Source organism: Thunnus albacares, chromosome 16 (genome assembly GCF_914725855.1).
Source record: "Thunnus albacares chromosome 16, fThuAlb1.1, whole genome shotgun sequence".
Classification (NCBI taxonomy): domain Eukaryota; kingdom Metazoa; phylum Chordata; class Actinopteri; order Scombriformes; family Scombridae; genus Thunnus; species Thunnus albacares.
Window position 1 is genome coordinate 11,928,465 of NC_058121.1, and position 21,471 is coordinate 11,949,935.

The 21,471-nt window shown below is 41.1% G+C and overlaps 1 protein-coding gene across 1 annotated transcript in view; it reads left to right on the forward strand.

The window, feature by feature from the left end:
• The window catches only part of syne1a (spectrin repeat containing, nuclear envelope 1a), a 144,537-nt gene that overhangs the window by 35,754 nt on the left and 87,312 nt on the right, over positions 1-21,471 (forward strand). Inside the window, exons 9-43 of the mRNA XM_044329976.1 lie at positions 330-422; positions 1,668-1,849; positions 2,005-2,201; positions 2,801-2,913; positions 4,869-4,976; positions 5,419-5,556; positions 6,208-6,372; positions 6,523-6,635; positions 6,779-6,947; positions 7,063-7,159; positions 8,935-9,140; positions 9,561-9,725; positions 9,913-10,065; positions 10,876-11,019; positions 11,184-11,360; positions 11,803-11,961; positions 12,200-12,364; positions 12,812-12,946; positions 13,256-13,417; positions 13,538-13,746; positions 13,858-13,966; positions 14,058-14,222; positions 14,322-14,489; positions 14,875-15,039; positions 15,685-15,825; positions 15,916-16,076; positions 16,580-16,736; positions 17,271-17,498; positions 17,668-17,766; positions 18,006-18,193; positions 19,054-19,177; positions 19,400-19,566; positions 19,698-19,851; positions 19,969-20,624; positions 21,181-21,360. Coding sequence (XP_044185911.1) covers positions 330-422; positions 1,668-1,849; positions 2,005-2,201; positions 2,801-2,913; positions 4,869-4,976; positions 5,419-5,556; positions 6,208-6,372; positions 6,523-6,635; positions 6,779-6,947; positions 7,063-7,159; positions 8,935-9,140; positions 9,561-9,725; positions 9,913-10,065; positions 10,876-11,019; positions 11,184-11,360; positions 11,803-11,961; positions 12,200-12,364; positions 12,812-12,946; positions 13,256-13,417; positions 13,538-13,746; positions 13,858-13,966; positions 14,058-14,222; positions 14,322-14,489; positions 14,875-15,039; positions 15,685-15,825; positions 15,916-16,076; positions 16,580-16,736; positions 17,271-17,498; positions 17,668-17,766; positions 18,006-18,193; positions 19,054-19,177; positions 19,400-19,566; positions 19,698-19,851; positions 19,969-20,624; positions 21,181-21,360 — 5,912 coding nt within the window. The remainder of the gene's footprint in view (positions 1-329; positions 423-1,667; positions 1,850-2,004; positions 2,202-2,800; positions 2,914-4,868; positions 4,977-5,418; positions 5,557-6,207; positions 6,373-6,522; positions 6,636-6,778; positions 6,948-7,062; positions 7,160-8,934; positions 9,141-9,560; positions 9,726-9,912; positions 10,066-10,875; positions 11,020-11,183; positions 11,361-11,802; positions 11,962-12,199; positions 12,365-12,811; positions 12,947-13,255; positions 13,418-13,537; positions 13,747-13,857; positions 13,967-14,057; positions 14,223-14,321; positions 14,490-14,874; positions 15,040-15,684; positions 15,826-15,915; positions 16,077-16,579; positions 16,737-17,270; positions 17,499-17,667; positions 17,767-18,005; positions 18,194-19,053; positions 19,178-19,399; positions 19,567-19,697; positions 19,852-19,968; positions 20,625-21,180; positions 21,361-21,471) is intronic.

Genomic DNA, 21,471 nt, shown 5'->3' on the forward strand with positions numbered 1-21,471 from the left:
TGCGTACAAGATTGAATCACTAGGCTGAGGGAATTTGTGTTTTGTGTGTTTTGTGTTTGGACACACTTTTCTCCAATAAAGACATATTTTATATTATTGCAACTGTGTTTCACTTTATTTTCATTCATTATTTTTTTACACATCAGTCTCTACTTATGGATGTCCATAGAAGTATAGTAAATGCTAAATATGAATGCTAAATGTGGGGGGTGGTAGCGATTAAATCAAAGCGTTACCAAAGCGTTAAGTAAATAATCTGGAACTGAATATGATCTGAAATTAATTGGTCTTTAAATATTTCAATGCCGGATGTTGTGTTTTTGACACAGATCAAGCTAGTGAACATCAACTCCACAGATATTGTTGATGGACGACCATCAATTGTTTTGGGGTTGGTGTGGACCATCATCCTCTATTTCCAGGTAAAATTGCTTCAGTTAATTAAGGTAATAGATTAGCAAATACAGTGTACATAATTCAGTATGTTACATTTTACACAAGGAGAAAACATGTGAACATCTTAGTCAATTATGTAATCAAAACACCAGTGATAGCTCACTACTAGGCCTACAAATTGAAAGGATAACATGGCTGCCAACACACAATCAACATGATGGCACATCCACAAACGAGGTATTATTATAAAATGGAAAGGACTTATAAGGAAAGCATGGACCGTGAAATGTCTTCCTCTAGCTGGCAAAATGCTCAGCAGTTTGAACTGAGAGGAAATTTAAACTGGGGAAATCAATTTTTCATCCACTCTGAAAAAACAAGCAGTTGCTACCTCAGGCATTTCAGACATGCACAGATCAACAAGAACTTAATCAAAATAGTGCAGTCCCTTAGCAACATCAACACATGTAGATGCGTGCTGTCCTAGCAAACATAAAGATATTGAATAAAGCGTACAACACTGTACACTTATTCACTTACTGATATATTGATGTAGTTTATGTCAAAGTGATTTTATGGATTCTCTCTGTGTTCTGTTGTGAGCAGCCTCAGTTTTCTGGCAGTAGAGAGGAGAAACTGAGAAATAGATTAGCAATAAATCTTCAACAACTGACCAGCTGGTATTGGCTGAAGTCTAATAATACATTTTATGATTGTTATCCTGAAAAGCAGTATATATGGGCGATGTGCAAGTAGACAAAACTCAAAACAGAAATATGAAATGTAAATATAGTAATTTGTGAAAAGTTAAAGTTAGTACATTGAGTTGGCAAGTGAAGAACGAAATATGTTCTCTTTGGTCTCATTGTTCTTAGACTTTCAGTTTTCTAATGCTCCAGTGTGGAGTTGCTCACTGGACCGTCAGCTGGATAAATTAAGGTTGACCTCTCACAAGCAATGGGATAGAGGGCTTCCGAGAACGCCAGTATATATATATAAAAAAAAAACAATATACACACAGAGATGCATAGACATTTTGCTGCAACTACGGAAGAACAAAGAAGTATGAGCAGTTGTAGCAAAATGTTTATGTATCTACAATATATACACATATACAAAATACATATGTCTACAGTATATGTATATTTTAAAAGCTTTTTGTTTTTTTATTTTGCATCAGATCAGCAAGCAATTATTATTACAAGTAATTGAGTAAATTTGTAGGTACTGTACTGATGGCTTGAGTTTTCATTGTCTCTTATTGCCCACAGATAGAGGAACTAACCAGTAGCCTACCAGCACTGCAGGCCTTATCCAGCAGCACCTCATCAGTGGAAAGTTCCACCAGCAGCACTGACACCACCAGCCCACCTGTCAAGAGGAAACCTCTCCCACCTGTGCAGGGTGGGGCCAGAAAGGCCCTGCTGAGATGGGTCCAGCAGACAGCCACCAAGTATGTAGCCTCCTGTAACGCTCAAGTGTCTCTGCAAAACAAACCATTTCCTTATATAACACCATCATCAGTGTAATGTGAAGATGAAAACCTTTTCTTCTCTCAAAGTGTATTTTTTCTTTCTTTTGCTGTGATGTTGTGATGTCTTTTTCTAGACGTCTGGGGCTCGAGGTGAAAGACTTTGGTCCCAGTTGGCGTACAGGTTTAGCATTCTTTGCCATTATCCATGCCCTCCGGCCCAATATAGTCGACATGGAGCGTGTATGGAGGAGGCCCAACCGAGAAAATCTGCAGGAAGCCTTCTTATTGGCTGAGACGGAGTTGGGCATTCCACAGCTTCTTGATCCAGAGGGTAAATAACATCTCTAATAGCATTTCATAAAGACTCAAACATTGCATATCGCATACCTACAACATCGTTGGATCAAACTAATTCTACGGTCATTTTCCTCCTTTTTCTCTCTGGCATATGTTCTTTAATAGAAACCAACAGTGTGACCTTTGTGTTTCTCACTCAGTTAATGAGAAATCACTTTACCCGACATATCATTTAAATCAGTAGCGCCTCATTGTTCAGAGCTGGTTTTTCAGAATACAGAAATACAATCATGGGTATCTGTCACACCATCAGATTTGCACGTCAGTGACACTGCCAAACACCATCTGTGCCTCTTCACGCCTGCCCTTCAGAATGAACTCTGACAAATCAAGCTTGACATCAGTATAATTAAGGTCTATTAGGCCGTGAGATTCAGCGTGGTGGAACCTCGCAAGAAAAACTTGGACACTGATCTAAAGCGCTAAAGGTTGTTTTCATTTAAAGGGCTGCTTGTCTGTTTCCGAACAGACTGTAACATTTTTGTCAGTGCCAGTTATTTTCTCCTATGAGAATTGTCAAGAGGCTTCAACTTGATATCACTTCTGATTACATTCATTCGGTTCCTTTCTCAGATGTTGACGTAGACAAACCTGATGAGAAATCCATTATGACATACGTAGCCCAATTCCTGAAGCATCATCCCGACCTAAAGCAGACCGACTCTGAAGGACAAACAGAAGAAGAGGTAACCAGCTGTCAGATTTATCTCATTCTGGACACGCCTTTCATTATCTTCTCTCTTTCTGCATCCTACATGGTTTGTCTTTCTCTTGAAACGTCACAGTTATCGTGTCAAACTTCAGCCATGACATGCAGCATATATGACATTTTGTCTGTCTTTCGTTAGTGTTGAACTGAAGCGAGCATAGCTGAGTGTTTCCAATTACTGTTTGTTGCTTGTTTATCCTGTAAATGATGGGTGGTTAAGGCTAACGTCATGGCCCGATACTGTAAAAGTAAGAAAAACATTTAAACAGACACAAGAAAGGTTTTGAATCACTAGATTTTTAAATTTCCTCAATTGGCAATTTAATTAGTGCTGTAATGCAGTAACGCCCGCCCATCTGCTGATTCCCAAAGCTTAAAACAAACATATTTCACCTGTTATGTGACTCAGGTTTGGCATTGTCTTGCCTGTTGTTTATGTCTTTCCTTTCTGCACATCTCTCTCTTGGTGTCTCTCCTTGTCTTTGTCTCGCTGTTTTTGTGTGGTGACTGCTTTCCTGTGGTTGTTGTGCTGGCCTCTGTCCTACAGCACGGTCTTACTCCTCGCGATATAGTGGAAATGTTGGAGGTAGGTTATATAGTAACTTAAGGTCCCAGGGGCAGGTTTTCCATCATTTTCCGCAGCTCAATGTAATTAGCACCCTTGAACATTCATTGTTTCCATATAAATGTGATTAATCCTTATTTTTCTGGCTCTAATATTGAATTACAGTATTGCTGTCTACTGTACAGAGTGTGGGTGAGATTAAACATTGTTTTTCCATGTCAAAATAGAGCCTATATGCTAATATTGGCTCTTTATCTTACCTGATGTGATATTCCTGCCGCAGGGTTTCTGAGCCATGATAACAAAAGGAAGTCCAGTATAATAAGATGTGATATTACCATTTATTAATGTTACCACCTAGCGCTATGGCTCCTGGTTCCATTAGCATGACAATGAAAGCCTCTGGCATTGGCAGTGTGCATTGATACAGCGTATTTGATGGAAAGCTTGTGAGGTTGTCTGTTTTTTAAGGTTAAGAGTGTCGGGAGCTGCTGTGAAGCTGTGCTAACTACTTGCTTTTTAAGCCACACTGTGTTTTGTCATCTCACAACGCTGATTGTTTTTTTTGTTTTTTTTCTGGTTGTTGTGTTTCTTACCTGCTTTGTTCTTTGTTGACAGTTCTTGCTAACATGATGACGTTTGTCCCGAATATGCTATTGTGTTATATTGAATGAATGTCAATTGGCCCTTTTGTTTTCAATGAACCGTAAAAGTGTTGTATTATTTTATTGTCTAAAACAGCCATTGAAACACTGGTGGTAAAATGTTGTGCAGAAGTTGTGGAGAGTACAATATGACAGATAATAGACTATTTTCCTTTAGAATTATTTTAATCTATTTCCACGTCTTAAGCTGTCATAAAGAATACAGTTTTAGGATAAGGCTCCCCACAGGAGCCATCGTGAAGTGATAAAGCTGAATAGACTGAGACTGAACAGCTCACGAGCTTTTGAGCAGCATAGTATTATCGTCATGGTAACTTAAAATCCAATGAAATGTTGGTGGGGGGTCTTAGACAAAGTACCCTGTTTAAGCAGAGTGTTTTTGGCAGCTGTGGGTTTTTGACATTTTGTCCTACAGGGAGACACAGAGGATTAGCAGAACACATGTTTAATAGTACGTGCTCTGCCCCTTCTTTCACCCTTTTCCTCCCTCCATCCTTTCATTAATCTGTCAAACATCCTTCTGGTTAATCACTTTCTCTCTCCGTCTTCCTGTTTTTCCCCTTTCCCCTTTACACCCTTTCCCCTCCTTGTATGCCCCCTCTTTTATTTGGTTTTCATTTCCCCTTTGCACTTCTCAATTTCCATGTCCATCATTCCACCCACCGTTCACCCCGCGATCCCTCCACCATCCCGGCCTCCTAGAGAGAGCAGCGAAAGAGCCTGAGGGAGCTCAAAATGTGGCTCGACCAGCTGGAGAGAGACGCAGTACAGGCTCAGGAGACTGAGGGCAATCTCGTTCAACAGTACCAGGTTAGTGTGTGTGTGTGTGTGTGTGTTTGTGTAGTTTAGACTGGGCACACTGGGCACAGACGCTCCTATTATTAGCTTAATCGTGGCATTACACTGTGGGGATCAGACAGCAGCCGTCATAATTTCAGTCAATCTGGCTTATTCCATCAAGCCCCAGGATACATTCCATATTCAGTAGCATGTGGAATATCCCTATTTTCATTGTACATTATTAAGAAGAGTCTGGGAATCTGAAACTAGACAGAGGGATGGCATTCAGAGGCAATTAGCTACAGTTTTTATGAAGGTCTGATTAGGCACCAAGGGGAAGAGGGTGTGAACCCTGAGAGAGCACTTGTTCTGATGTCTGTATATTGTAACTTGAATATTTTTGGACATGCTTTCACAAGGGACAGAGAAATGTGAATTATGAACAGATTTCACCTTTTTTTTTTCTTTTCAGTTGTTCAAGAGTCTGCGTGTACAGTTGGAGATGAGGAGGAAGCAGGTGGAGGGAGCTTTGCAATCTACTCAGAAGGACGGGATGCTGACTGTGGATCAGGCTCTGGTTAAACAGGCCTGGGAGAGGGTCTCCAATAGGGTGAGAGAAACAGGAGTCAACATCTATGTCCGCTATATTGTCACACTGTGCAGAGTCATCCTGGCAACAGTTTGTAAAATATGGCTCTGTCTTGGATATCAGTCTGTTCTTTCTTGCTTCATCATTCTGACAAATAAAAAAAACATATAAAGCTGCTCTTGGAGGTCTGTTGAGCTTTTAAAAAATGTACATACATGAAGACATTATGAAAAAAACATCAATTGATCTGATTAATTGTACTTTTTAATTCTAATTTAAAAAATGAGCGCAAACAGCAAAAGTAAAGTCTCTTATGTTATGACCACATGTTAAAGGTTTCAATATGGGGGTGTATCAAAGATTTAGACTGTTTTCTAACAGCAATGTTAATGTGTCATTTTGCTGGCAGCTATGGTGTTTCCTTCCTTGTAGTTTAATTCAGCTGAGACACAAACTAATGATGACAAAGCTGTCAGTTCAAAGATGCGTGACAGTCTGCTCTTTTTCAGCATGTAATTGTCAGTTTTCATTGTAATTGTTTTATCTGTAATTTATGTTACTTCTGAGCTTTTATTGGGGAACCAAAGACTATTTTTTGCACCATGCAATGATTTTGACAATCACAATCTGTTCATGAAATGTTTGTCTTTGATTTCTTTTTCTGCATCTCAGCTCCTGGACTGGCATCTGCAGTTGGACAGGTCTCTGCCTGCTCCTCTGGATATGGTGGGGACATGGCTGCACCAGGCTGAAGGAGCGCTGCGACACGAGATCGTCGTCCAACAGGCACATGACGAGACAGCTAATACTGTCCACAGAGCTTTAGAGCAGCACAAGGTTAGCATGGAGCCATACGAGAGAGAGAAAACCAGGACACCTAGTGTGAATTTAACATAACATGCACATACAAATCATTTCAAAGGTGCTGGATACAGTGGTGACAGTATTTCTTTGTGTTCATGCGCTGTATGTATTTACACTGTGCAGGATGTGTTGAAGCGCCTCGAGAGTCACCAGCAGGTTTTTCAGAGGATCCATAAGGACAGAAGTGTTGATGGAGTCCCTGTTCCACCAGACCAGCTCCAAGACATGGCTGAGAGGTAGGAAAGACACCTGCCTCAGCCTCTGACTCAGAGACCTGATTTATACATTGTCAAACATGGTGTCACATTCTGCTTTTCAGCAAAATGTGAGGGTCAAGCTGTAGGTCTGATATCTTTTGTGAATTTTGTCTTTTTTTCAGGATGAACTTTGTCTCTACATCTTCTAGCATCCACCTGGCTAAGATGGAATTCTTGGAGAACAAGCACCACATGCAGGCCTTTCTCACTCTAGCCGAGTCCAAGCTCAAATCCTGGATCATTAAATACGGCCGACAAGAGTCAATGGAACTGATGCTCCACAACTATGTTGTAAGCTCAGACTTTGATACACTCTCTGCATATTGTACTGAAATGTTAACCAAATCTTTAGCATCTGGAGAGTCACGAAAAGTAAAATGACTTTATTTAATTCTGTCTTCATCAGTTATTTGTGGAGAAGCATCATTTCTTTGAAAATTATGAGGCTTTGTTCCAGTCCCTGAAAAGTGCTGCTGAGGCCTATGTCAACACTGACAGCTCAGGTGAGGAGACAACACAACATTTAAATCACTGTCCAAACACTCAACACACCACACATACTGTATGACTAGTACATATGATACATAAAATTCAAGATGTGCACAGTAAATTAAGGGTAGGATATGTAATATACAGCATAACCTTCATTAATGGTTAGTTAGTTAATAGAATAGTAATCTTCTTGGATGGGGAACATATAGTATTTTTTTTATTTTCACAGATGTTTTGTCCAATTTGCTTAAACAACTAAATTCTCAAATGAATCACATAACAATCCACCATTACAATAACTGGTCTGGACACTGGTCTGATGCAACCAGAGATATTAAAGGGATAGTCATCTTGGTATAAACAGTATGACAAATTTAGATAATCTCACAGCATATATCATCATATTACCCAACCCGTATTGCATTCTTGTCCTTTGGAAGTCGCATTTATCTGAAATTTCCACCAAATATCTCACTATTGTATGCAATATCTCAACTTTATTTTCCCCTTTCAACAACCAATGCTGCTCAGTCTGCTTCTGTCTGGTTTTTACAGCTTGGGTAGAGGGGGAGAGTCTGCAGGCTACAGCTAAATGAGGTTCCTCCACTCCCGGCTCTCAGTGGGGAATACGACCCCATTTGCTAGTTAGGGGCTGCTCCACTTCTGCAGGTCTCTGGGCGCAAACTGAGCAAGCTTGTTGGTTTCATTAAGTTTCAGGGTTGTGCTGCTTTAGGGTATGCAGAGCAGGGAAGTGAGCTGTTGCGAGAAATCAGGACATCTGAAGTTTGATTGGTCGACCCCACAAATGAAGCCCCCCTCCCTCCAACCCCACACCTGTGTGAGCACTGTTGGTAGTCAGCGCCTTGGGCTTTGATTCGCTGGATGAGAGATCATTTGGATGTGTTCGAAGACTCAGTTTGAGGTTATAGCTAACTAGGAAAGAGCGAGAAGATAAGGGGATTGATATGTAATTAGCTGCCATTTTAAGGCATAGCACTATCTGGTTTACATCTATATGAAAGTGGATATTTGTCTTTAGCTGGACTCATTTATCAGCCCCACACTTACTGATGATAGTTTGTCATTTGTGGTACAGGGCTTATGAGACTCGAGAGTTTGAACCAGTAAAATAGAGCACACAAGCAAGAATAATACATCTCCCTGAAGTGAGAGTTTTCGGGGTCAGAGATTTGTAGAGACACGTAGTTCCATCAGGCTTTATATGCTCTTTGTCTGGTGTTTCTATGAACATGTGTACCATCTGTCCTCTGCTTTAAAGCGAGACTGTGTATGTAACTTTTGCTGAACATCGGCCAAAAGTGACAATTATGGGTTGATATTAAATGCTAAGAGCCATTAAGTCATCAAACTGACTCAATAATAACAGTTAGACAGTAATATCTATCTAAAATTTGCAAACATTACCCAAATTAGCTAAGCTCCTCGTCATATGAGACCCAACTGGGCTGGTAACAGCAAATACAGTGTGCTGAGTTTATTAAATAAGCCTTTTATTGCTTATGAATTCAACTTAGGTGTTATTTTTTCTTTTAAAAGTACATAGTCTCACTTTAACCACAGAGGAAATATAAATTGACAAGCAAATCAAGTAATATTTTAGTATTTATGATTAGACGGCTCCACTCCATACAATGTTTTAGTATGATGAGGACTGTAAGCAGCAACCGCAGCATTAATAACAGTATCAGAGGGAGTAATAGTGCTAGTAGTGGCGTTTCTATTGCTGTCATTATTGATAAAACTGATGAAATTCCTCCTCCTCCAGTGGACGAGGGAGAGATGGGAGTGCGCAGGTTCATGAGGGAGGTGGTGACTCAGTGGAGGAGTCTGTCCATGGAAGTGCGCAGTGTGAGGAGCATGCTGGAGGAGGTGCTGTCCAACTGGGAGAAGTACAACTCCACTGTGGCCTCCTTACAGGCCTGGCTGGAGGATGCAGAAGGAGCACTGAGCCTGCCAGAAAACACAAAACGGGTATGAGATTGACCATTAATATTGTAATATTCTCAAACATGTATTTATGTGATTGACTAGTAAGAGTAGCAATCAAATATACGTCAGTCCTATTTCAAGCATTTAGTCTTCTAAGTGGAATCCTATTAGGAGTCTCCACTCAAGTATCAAATGATCTCTTGACTTAAAACAAGCCGCTGAGGATATTCCTGTTGTCACATTGCCATGGTTACCACAGATTCACATCCCCACCAAGGATTAGACAGCTAATTACCCCACTTTTTATTGTCCTCTCTTTGTTTCCTTCTTTGAACCCCTTTCTTTGTTTCTTTTTTGATTAGCTGTCTGTGCGTCTTTCTTCTGCTCTCTTTCTTTGTTTATTTGAATTTCTTTGTGTCTGTGTTTCTGTCTTTGTTTTTAATGAGTCTGTCTCTCTTCCAGGAGTTTTTCAGGAATCTCAGCCACTGGATGGATCAGCATGCAGTCATGAACGACGCAGGGAATTTTCTAATTGAAACGTGTGATGAAACCGTGTCACTCGATCTCAAGCAGCAGCTACTTCTTTTGAATGGACGATGGAGAGACCTCTTCCTCAAAGTCAAACAAGTAAACAAAACCTCTTACAAATAAAAATGTTAGCAAAAAAGCCCAGTTGGTATTTCCAGTTTTCAGTGTAGTATTGTAGCTGATTTAGATACCAGACGCTGGTGTTAACCAGCATGCACGTTTGGCACTATTTAACCCAAGAATGAAATCAATCCCAAACTTTGTATTGTCTTTTCCTTTTCTGTAGTATGCCCGAGCAGATGAGTTGGAGAAGTGGAGGAAAGACCATCTAAAGGCTGTGTCGGCTTTAAAAGAGCTACTGGATACAGCAGAGGCCAAGCTCAATGCTCCAGTCCAGGTGTCTTTCCTCAATGTTCGAGCCTTTCTGCAGGATGTGGAGGTGAGGAAAGCTGATTACCAGTTTGTCTTTCATACATGAGGATCTGAGCAGCACAGTAATACATGTACAGCACAATAAATACTTATTACTCCATTTTTGTTGCCCAACAGTGGTGATTTTGTGTGATCCGTATCCAGTCAGCATTCAGTTCTGAGACAATCTTGACAGCAATTCTGTGTATGTCCCAACTGAGTCCCTAGTTCAATAGGTAGTGAGAAGTGTCAGAATTTAAGGCACTGATAAGGTCACTATTTCATTAACGTTCGGTTTGTAATGAGACAGGGGTGTGATTTTGGCATTTAGATGCCTTAGAAAATTGCTAACTCCCCTGCAGAGAAATACTATGAGAATTAATTCCCTTTGATGCAAAATAATTTCATTCATTCTCTACTTTCTAGTGAAATTAAGCTCCTAAACATTTGCACTGGCTGCGTGGTTGGGGGCCAGCCCACTCCGGTCCTCTTCTCATGTCGCTGACAGTGCACTGAGCTTGGCGTTGATTTCATTTAGGTTAACAAATAGACGCAGATATTTCAGGGATGAGGGTTATCATTCACTGTCCATCACTGTCTCAACAAAACAGCAGCGTGCCACTCTCCTCTCTGCTCCCTCTACTCTCACTTCTGGCATCTACCCTCTTACATGCTAATATCAGATAAGACCCGCCCACTTGAATCTTAGCAACCAATCAAAAATGAGAAATAACATCCTTGGACTGCGTTATTGCTAAAAGCAGATTTGTTAAAATAAATAATTCCCATATATTTAAGAATGTCTAAGATGACTCTTTGCCTGCACATCTCATCTCAGAATACCAAACAAAAGGTTGTTGCCATGGAGACGCAATACAAGTTGGCTGCTCGCAGTGCTCAGCTCCTTGCCAAGGATGCACAACAGGATGAGGCTGCCAGGGTCATGGCAACTATGACAGCAGCCAAAGGTCAGCTGAGTAAGGTAGGAATCATAAAAGGGCCAAAACCAGAGAAGTAGCACTAAATCTATCTCAGGTCTTTCTTATAAAGCAACACACTTAGCTTTCCTCTTCAGTGAGTCTTTTTAAAAATCTCCTAATCACACACCATTGTCACAATTTAATAGCCTGTATTACCTGTTTCCAGGTGAGAGAGCGTTGTCCCTCCCTAGTGAGGGAATGTCATGTCCTTCTGCCGCTGTTGGAGGAGATGGAGAAACACATCACTGCTTTTTATCAGGCCCTGGAGCGAGCCTGTCGCATCACTTCTGCCACCAGAGACCCAGACACACAGGCACAGACTCAGCACAAACACAAGTGGCAGGTTAGATATGATGATAACACAAGGACTAACCTAAGAAATTACCAGATAGAAACCTGACTGGTGAAAGGAAAATGTAGTTTCATTCAGTTAAAAGAAGAGATGTAGATAATTTGATTAAACTTGGAATTTGTTCAAAGTCTGTCTGGCTATTCAGCTGAAATTGTTAAAAAGGATTGATGGCCAAATAACTGTTAAGAGTATAAAAAATCTATATTTTTTCTATGTTATGTTTGAACCAGAACAGCATTCTTTTATCTGTTTTTATCTCCATCACTACTCTTCACACATTATTAAAATTATATTCATTACACCTGTTTTTATTATAACTTTTTGTCAAGAAAATACTGATGGGACTGCAATTGCTGATGTATAATAAAAACGTTGAAAGATATGATCGCACACTCACATGTTTGTGTTGGCATCGTTTCCACTTTTTCCTCAGGATTTGTTAAATCAGCAGCAAAGTTGTAAACGATGTCTGTCGGTGATCGAGAGGAACCACCACACCCTGCAGAGGGCGCTTTCCAGCAGTAAGGTGCTCCGAAACTTCGACCTGTCCCTGCTACAGAAGAGAGTGGCTGAAATACAGAGCTCAGCGCAGGTTAGCATTATCCATACATGTACACATATCAGAATACCACACAGACTGCATTACCCACAACGCTGATTATATTAATGAGATTACAAGAACATCAAAACACCCAGGAGGCAACAGTGCAGATTAGACTTACTCATGAGACTCATTATTCATTTGCTTGATGTAAGACAAATAATGTAATTACACTATTTTACCGATGAGACCAATTACAATCACCACTACCTACTGTCCCTCCTCTCAGGCTTTGCTGAAGGAGGTTGGGGAATGGAGAAGGCAGGAAGAGGCCAACAACTGCCTGAGGAGGAGGTTTGAGGAATCGAGACAAGATCTGGAGAGAGTACTGAAGAAAGCTCAGGGCTGCCTGAGAGAGAGCGGAGACGCCGAGGAATTACTGAAAAAACACACTGTAAGATCAGACCTGTAACATTCTGCTATAAATAGCAGGTACATGAAGTGTCAGTGACAATCTGAAGAAATAATAGAATTTTCTCAATATCTGTTTTAGTTTTACAAAGCTATTAAGTATTTTCTTGACTATTAACACAGCTAGTTATCATATACAGTATAACATAAGATTAAAATATACATGTAAGTATAAATATACACAAGGTTGAAGTGGATATGCTGTTGGCATTTGTTTTATTGCTTATTTTTTGTACCCAGCTTCAGCTTCCTGTATATATCTATTATGACTTTTGTCTGTGCACTTCAGCATAAAGAATATTTATTAAACTCTGCCCACTGATTTCCTTTAATCTTTCTTCATACTTAAAAAAAGTATGAACCTACCATATTACTACCACATACAGTATAAATACTTGTCTCACCTCTGTCTTGTATTTTTGTAATGCAGGATTTTTTCAGTCAACTGGACCAGCGGATGCTGAGTGTGTTCTTGAAGGCGTGTGATGAGCTGACTGACATCCTTCCAGAGGAGGAGCAACAGGGACTGCAAGAAACTGTCCGCAGGCTGCACAAACACTGGAAGGTCAGGGGTCACCATGCTTTAACACTCTCACTAATTACCGCACATCTCTGGAGGCGCATAGCCGATACTTCATTAACTTAATCAAGAGGACCTTTGGCTTCGACAGAGTTCTCTCTAGTCTGTTTCCAATTAACCTATACTAGCGAGATTAAAACGCAACCTTCTCAATGTTTTCTTGCATTCTCCCTAGGGGATATTTTGTTTCTGATGATTTCGGAAACGATACAAAATGAGACTGATATTCATGTACAGTATGCTGCACAGTGTGTCTTATCCAGGGTCTGTCTTATTCTACCTGTTTTATCACAGGACATCCAGGGGGAGGTACCGTCTCACCTGCTCCGTCTAAAAGTGGAGGTGGAGCGAAGTCGAGTGGCTGTGATCCTCCAAGACTGCAGAGCGGAGCTGGACAGAGAAATGCATGTTCTTTCTGGCACCTGCACCAGTGAGCGAGTGATCAAAGAGCACAGAGTGAGTCCTGGATTTGGTAGAATCTTAGAACAGATTAAACCGTGAGAGTGGCAATGAAAGAAATATGAAATCATTTAATGTCATCATCATCATCAACATTTCCCTTTTTCTTATCTCCAGACGTTCTTCAGGGAACGCAAACCTCTGACTTTATGTGAGAAGAGGATTAGGAACATGGAGGATCTGTGTCATAAATTGCCTGACAACGACCAGGCTTATCAAACATTAGACTCCACCAGGAGGACTGTAGAAGAGGTTATGGAGCAAATCAAGAGCACCCACCTCAAACTGGAGCAGCATCCTGATAAATGGAAAGAATGGAACGAGAGGTACAGATTGACAAAAAAAAGAAGCATTCCTCAGAGTCCCTTCATCTAATGCCTTTAGGTATGACCTTTTTAACACTAAAGGGGGTCTAAACTCATGGTTCCTTTTTCCAGGTTCTGTGAGCTTTCTGACTGGCTCTCATCTCAAAGGAGGCAGGTGAGGCTCTTGAGAGAGACAGCAAGAAATTCCAGCCATCAGGAGCAAGTAGATGCTGCTGTTCAGGTGAGCCAACGTACTGTATTTGCTGCTATAGGCACAGAGATTAGCTCATAGTCAGTGCAGCTAAACTGGCATTCATTTTCATCATTTTTAGGCACTGCAGGAAGCAGTAAACGCCCGAGAGGAGAGCCTGTTGTGGCTTAAGAGCCGCCTTACTGGGCTATCTGAGGTTAGCTCCGAACTGGAGGTCCAGAGACAGAGAGCAGCCCTGGCCAAGCTCTCAACTGACCTGAGGGCGCTCTTCTCCTCACTCTGTCAGGTAGTCCAGGAAGCTCTATTGTTAAAATTGTGTCTATCTCCCTTCCCTTCCTATCCAACAAAATCCCTCTCTCTGATCTTGTGCCTCCTTCACTCACAGTGTGGGGAAGAGGGCTCCGGTATGTTCCAGTATGAGGAGCTGAGGGAGGAGGTGCGCGGCGCTCTGGAGGAGGTTCTGAGAGCTCGAAAGGAAGCTGAGGAGCAAACCAGCAGGATCCTGGATGCTGAAGACCTGATGGAGGCCAAACAACTTTACCTTATTCACCAGGTGTGCATGCAGAGCTGTGAGTGTGGTGATGTCAGCTGTTTAGTGACACTTGATTCAGGGAAGTATCCATCAAAAAGATATGCATAGATGATACTGAAGTCAGCTCACTAACGCGTAATAATGAACATAAGACTAATGTTAGTGTGCAAATTAAACAATTTACAGCCTCTTTCATTTCTGGACTCAAATGTCTTAGACACTGTTCTTTGAATCTTATGAGGTATTATATGTCCCAGTGGAAAGAATTAATTTTGGTTTACATTATAGCTGCTTTGGTCTGGTCTGGATCTACTTAACAGAATGGGTATTATGTTGTCATTTTGCTCCACAAAGCAAATTTGGTTGTCATTTGACATGTTTGTGTGTGTGTGTGTGTCTGTTATAGCAACACCTAAAACGCCTGCATGCTAACCGGAGAGAGGCAGAGCTTTTGGTGTCCCATTGCCACCAGCTGCAGAAAGGAGAGGAGCTCAATCAGTCTCTACAGGAGCTGGAGGGAGCTTTCAGAGAGGTTGACCGTAAATCAGAGGCAAAGGAGCACAACCTTCAGGTACACCAAGCCTGGATGTTTCTCATGTCAGTGTGCTAATTTGTGCATGTGTGAGTGTCATTGATCTATCCACACAAACCCCTGCTGTGAACATTGATTGGTCCGTGTTGAAGCTTAACCAACCATCGATTTTTATGTGGTATGTTAATTTTCTTTATGTCTGTTGTCCCGGGATTTGTTTATACACTTCTATCACTGTCCTCCCATTGATTGGACAATTAATATGTTTCTGCATGTTAATGTCTAGGAGGCCTTGAGTCCATAAATTCATATTTAAATGGAAAATCCACCTTAAATTACCTCCAATTAACGATTTATATCATCAGTGATACATGTCAGAATTTGTGTTTGGTGTATTTTGAGACTGACCGTATTTTATGGTTTATTCTATTAGCTGTAGACTAACTTTAAAAACTTTTAATGATAACCTCAATGTCAACATGCTTCTTGATAATTGAGTAGGATAATGTAGGGTTACGTTTAGGTCATACAGTGCTAATGTTTATTAATGTTCAAAAGTCTGAAAGATCAATTTGGTTAAATGACACTAAATGCTACAGTACTCATCGTCTCTTTGTGTGAGTGTACATGCAGCATCTTGTGCATGAAAGTGTTCACCCACTGATCGTTCTCATATTTCTCCAGGCCACTCTGAGCTCCTGGCAGAATTTTGAAGCAGAGAGAGAAAAAGTTTGGAGATTTATCAGCAATACCAAGAGTGAGCTGCATAAAGAACTTATCTTCAACAGCCTGGACAGCCTGAGAGCTGAACTGGAGCACAACAAGGTGTGTGTGTGTTTGTGATTGTGTTAGCATCCATGCATGTACGTATGTATGCTATTTGTTCTGTCAATATTTTCTTATTTTGTTCTATAGGAGTTCTTCACAAAGGTTGAGGAGTGTTCTGTGCGAGCTGATCTCCTCCTTGGGATGGCAGCAGATATTCAGCTTGGTCCGAAGAATCAAACTCTTCTTCTACAGCAGGCGCAGTCCACCAGGGAAGCAGTGTCACAACTTCAAGACCACCTCAACAAGAAGTATGTATGATTGTCCAGTAATCGTCCCAAGCCCCCAATCTGCCTTAATTATGTTGTTTTCTGTTACTGACACAAAGAAAAGTCTCACATTTGATGAGCGAGACAGGTAGAAAGAGCACGGATGCAGAAAAATTAAGTGAATAGGTGAATTTCCACAATGCAAAATAATATATGCATCTTATATATGCGTAATATTTGCATCATTTTTTGTTGCTTGTAAACAAGGCTTTTAGTTTAACAGCAAAGTTACTGATCTATCATAGTAATTTCATACAACGTAACACAAAAATCATAGTTACTGAAAGTGCTAGTACTTACTTTTGACAAGAGCTTGATAAAAATGAAGCACATGATTAGAGTAAGATGATATTTTACCAGCATGTAGTGTCTGTGTGGTGTTTCAACCTACTGTTTGCACTGGTTTGTCAGTGTATGATTGTTTGTACACATTTCTATACCCATATGCGCATATATCGGATCTCACCTAATCTTTTGTCTTCCAGTGTTGTCCAGCTGGAGATGATGTGCGTTTGGTGGGAACGCTTCAGCACTGAATCAGAGGCCTTCGCCTCTTGGATCAATGAAAAGGAGAGGGAGCTGGAGACTGTCAACACCACCTCCTCCTTAGATCCTTTGGACAAACACATCAGCACAGTAGAGGTATGTCTTGTTTTATTATAATTATAAAAAAAACTCACTGCTCTGAAAAACTCCCTCAATAATCTTCATATATTTACCAAAAAATGCGATAATCTTTTTTTTTTCTGTGGCTTCAAGTAAAATGAGTCAAAATTGTCGTCTGGCCTGGTGTCTGTGGTGTACAGTATCAGTGTGGCCTCAGGGTTATTAAGATTAAGATGAAATAAGATGAAGTTTTAATCCACGCCCAAGGGGAAATTGGGTCATTGCCACAGCAAAGTCTAGGATACAGAAAATAAATTGATCATATTGAGGAAAACATAATCTTGCCAAGCCAGACCTTAGCCTTGTCAATCTTATGGAGGTCTGGAGAAAATGAAAAAAAAAAATGGGTTAACAGGACTTTGGAAATCTTGAGGCAACCATTTGATTTGTTGTGAGAACTAATTCAGAACTAAGTTTTCTTTTCAAACCAACTTTTGTGTTAATTTTTCTTCCAACTTGTGTCCACATACTTTTCATCGCTATCATTCCTCTTCTGTTGCATCCCCCCAGGCGGTGGGAGAAGGTTTAGAGGAAAGAAGGGCAGCTCTGGCCCACATGGAGGAGGACTGTGAGGCCCTGTCGAGGTTTGTGACCCCTGGAGAGGGCGGATGTATCCGAGCACGACTTACCCAGATGAGGCGCTACTGGGAAGAGCTGAAGGGGAGAGTAGAGCAGCTGGGTGGACAGCTCAACCAGAGCGTCTCCTACAGGCAGAGATACAATGATAACATTGAACAGGTATACAGCTACACATAGTGCAAGAATACATTTACAAAAGTGATTTTAAGCCATATTTGCTTTTGAGAATAGATGTTTGGGACACTCTCCACCTAAAGAGACGGTGCATTGAGAATGTACACTGCCAATGTGTTCAGTTTAGAATAACTTATATTTTTTTCATCATCAGGTCAAGAAAACAATGAGTGATCTTAAGGAGAAACTCGATTGTCCAGTTACAAATTGCACATCATCATCTGAGACTTACAAAAGCCTACAGGATCACATGGTAAGAAAAAACATTAACAAAGCCTTAAAGTTACATCAATATGGATATACGTGATTATATGTTTGAAATTTTGAGGTTGACTTTATTAAATCAGAGGGAGTCTGAAGGGCGTACCTCTCATTACCATCTTCTGCTAATGAGCATTGTGTTGGTTTTCCGTTTTAATATGCTGTGTGTTCAAGGGTTTTACTTTGTAGCCACTGTGGAGTTGATTACAAGTCCATGGTCGTTTTCTCCAGGAGGTCTGCCAGGCTGTCGAGCAGCTGAAGCCCAGGCTGATGGCTTTGTGTTCGGCCATGAAGAGGCTCGGAGAGGGCAGCCAGCTGGAGGAAGAGGTGGCTAACCTCCAGAAGCAACAGGGAGACTTTATGGGAAAGGCCGCAGAAAAGCAATCTACATTAGAGAGCCTTCTAGCGCTGTGGCAAAGGTACAATAAACAGTCATATGTGCCCATGTCTGTGCACTATTCCAGAAAACTGGACCATGTGTTCAATAAATTACACTTGCCTGCATATTTGTCTGGAAGAAACAGATAAATATTAGGCAATGAGTGAAAGAAACATAGCTCTGTGTTATCCTGATACACCCTATGAAGCGAAATATTCCAGCCTTATTCAACAATGTGCTGAATATTTCACCATATTGAATACTCTTTTATTACATATCTCCTGCCCTTTCTGTTGAATCTCTCTGCCAATTGTCTTTATTTCCTGAATCATTCCCTCATCTTAGTGTAATGTAGAGGAAAATCTTGTCTTTGACTCCATCTGTCTGTCCCGCAGTCAGCCATCGCATTCCTATTCTAATAATATGCTTTTCTTATCGTTCTCTTTGTTCACAAAATAGAGTGATTGTCTCTTATTCTTTGTATTATTCACAAGGAAAAAAAATAATGATTCAGTCACATGGTATCTGTTTGTGCTCTGTTTTTATGCTGCTAAACTTGGTTTATATGTGTCTGTGCGGTTGTGTGTTCCTCTATAGTCAACCTCATCTCCTCCCCCGCAGGTGTATGCATGAGGGATTACTTACAGCGCTGGGTGCACTGGCGAGATACGGTTGCTCTATTTTGACACTGTCCTTCATACTAAGCCATGGTCAGATAAAAAAATAACACCCAGACAGCATTATTGTGTGTGTGTGTGTGTGTGTGTGTGCATCATTGTGTGTATACTGATTTTTAGCGGTGTCAATCTGGTGTTCGGATCAACATTTATGCTGTTCATTCTAAAGATAGCGCTGCATAAAATGCATTTTCATTTCAGAGTGTCACCTTTGTATCTGCAGATTTGAAAAGGAGAATTCGTCTATGAAAACCTGGCTAGACAGATGTGAGTCTGTTTGCTGTCCAGACACTGAACTGCTGTCTGCAGACAAAGTAAAGCTTAGGAATGAACTACAAAATGTACAGGTAAAGTTGACTATTTCTTGATTGTTTCTCACTTCTATGGTTTTGTTCTCTTGAAGTATTTGTTTCATTTGCAAAAAATGTTTTGTGTTATGTAGACAGTTTTGTTTCTTTTGTCTGTGTTTATCTGCCCCCTTGAGTTTCATGTTTACTTCGCCTATTATACAGGATGTTTTCTGCTATTTTTGTGTTGCATCATTTTAAAATATTTATTTACCTGTACAGGAAATGCAGAGGGAGACACCGTCCTATGAGGCCCTCCTCCAGGGTCTTGTAAATCTTGGGCTGTGTCTGTATCCCACAGCGCCTGAAGCTTGCATCCAAGAGCTTAGTGATGATCTCACACAACTACAGGAGAGATGCACTTCTCTGAAGAACAGCATATCACACAGGCAATACTCTTGTTTTACATTTCGTACAGATTGTGTAAATTTCATGATTTCTCCATACATTTATTTTTTCCAAGTTGCTTGTTTTGTTTAAATATACCCCTTTCAAAATCGTAATTAATGTCTTATTCTAGGCTTGAGCTGCTAGAATCTCAGTTGTCACAGCTGGAGCTATTTGACCAGGCACTTCTGACATTGACCCAAAGGAGTGAAAACTTCCTGTCCGGCTTGAGAAGCACTTCACAGGTTGATGTTGCTGATCTTGCGGTTGCAGTTACTAAGCTCAAGGTGAGAAATCAATAATTGAATGTCCTTTATGGACTTTGTGCAGTTACAGTAAGCAGGTTTATATTGATTGCTGTTGGATCTCATAGAAATGTATCTAATTGAACCATCTCGCTCCAGGAGCACGAAGTACAGCTACAGGCTCATGCATCACTGAAAGAGACTCTCCAACAAAGAGAGTTCTCCCTGCTTCGCTGCTCTACTCCAGAGGCCCAGCAGCAGCTCCAGGGCTGGAGGGAAGACTGCCTACAACCCCTCAATGAATCCCAGCGTCTACTGCTCCTCCGTAAAGAGTGCCTGACTGAGTTAAAGACTTTCCTTGAGAAGCATGGAGAAACAGCTAAGGCTGTGCGCCACCTTCATGAGGCTGTGGAGGGCAGGGGGAGCTGGGATCGTTGTAAAGCTGAGGAGCTTCATCGTGGAATAGGGGAAGTTGCTAAAGATGTGGCCCGGCTTGAGGCTGAAGCAGTGGGGTTAGATGGGCAACTGAGCAAGGCACACCTTCACCTGTGTGGTGCAGAGTGGCGTGGCTCCAAAGATGTGAGCCATCCTCAGGGAAGAACTTCTTGCAGGGGACAGGCAGTGGCCCTCACAATGGCTCTGGAGGAGGTACAGAGGGGTGTGGGATGGAGGCAGAGCGAAGCAGATGCTTTAGCGGCCCTGTGGAGCTCCTTCAGGGGGAGAAGGGAGGAAGTGATGAAGAATTTAAAGAAACTGGAGGATGAAACAAGGCAAGAGGGGGCCAGAGAGAGTTCTGTACAGGCCTTTCAAAACAGGTACGCACATGGTAATCAAAACACTTCAGGTCCCTAGATCTATTACAGTATGTTAGTATCAGCGTAGTTTGTATTGCCTGATTCTGTATGACCTCTAAAAGCCAGATCAAAATCAGTCCTATATAAACTGTACACAACAACTTTAGTCCTTTAGCTGATAATATATCTATTAACTTTTGGGCTCAATTTATTGTTCTTCAATAAGCATATTGATATCTGAAACTCTTTTTTGAAGACTTTTGAATTTGAATTTGACTTACAGGATCAAAATGTTTTTGTGTAACTGCAGTTTGACACATCTGTGGAAAGACCTCTGTTTCTCCTAAAGCTTTGTTGTTCTTAAAATACATTGTTGAATATATTCTTTGTCACTTTCAAATAGATTATGTGAGCCTTTGATTCAGAGACTTAACGCTTGCCAAACTCCTCCAGAATGTACAGTATATAAATGAAGCCAACTCTAGATGGACAAATGAATCCATTCAAATTTGATATATATGATGCTGGAATCAAGCTTGTAACCCCTATTGTTTTCTTCCGCATCTACTTCTCCCAGACTGCGTTTCTTCGTCCAGCTGGAGGATGAGCTCCAGTCCTTGCAGCACTCACAACAGTGGTTAGAGGAGAAGGGATGCCAGCTGGCCCAGAGAGACAGTGAGCTGGCTGGGGAGGCTCTCAGAGAGGTGGCCCTAGTGAAGACAGCCTGGGAGAACGTCAGGACTTTGATCAGCAACGGGTGAGGATGAGGAGAGAGAGGACATTTCTTATTGATCTGATCAGTAGGATGGGTAGAATAATGTCTGATGATTTTAAAATGGAAACACAACAAATGCAGAATCTGTTGTAA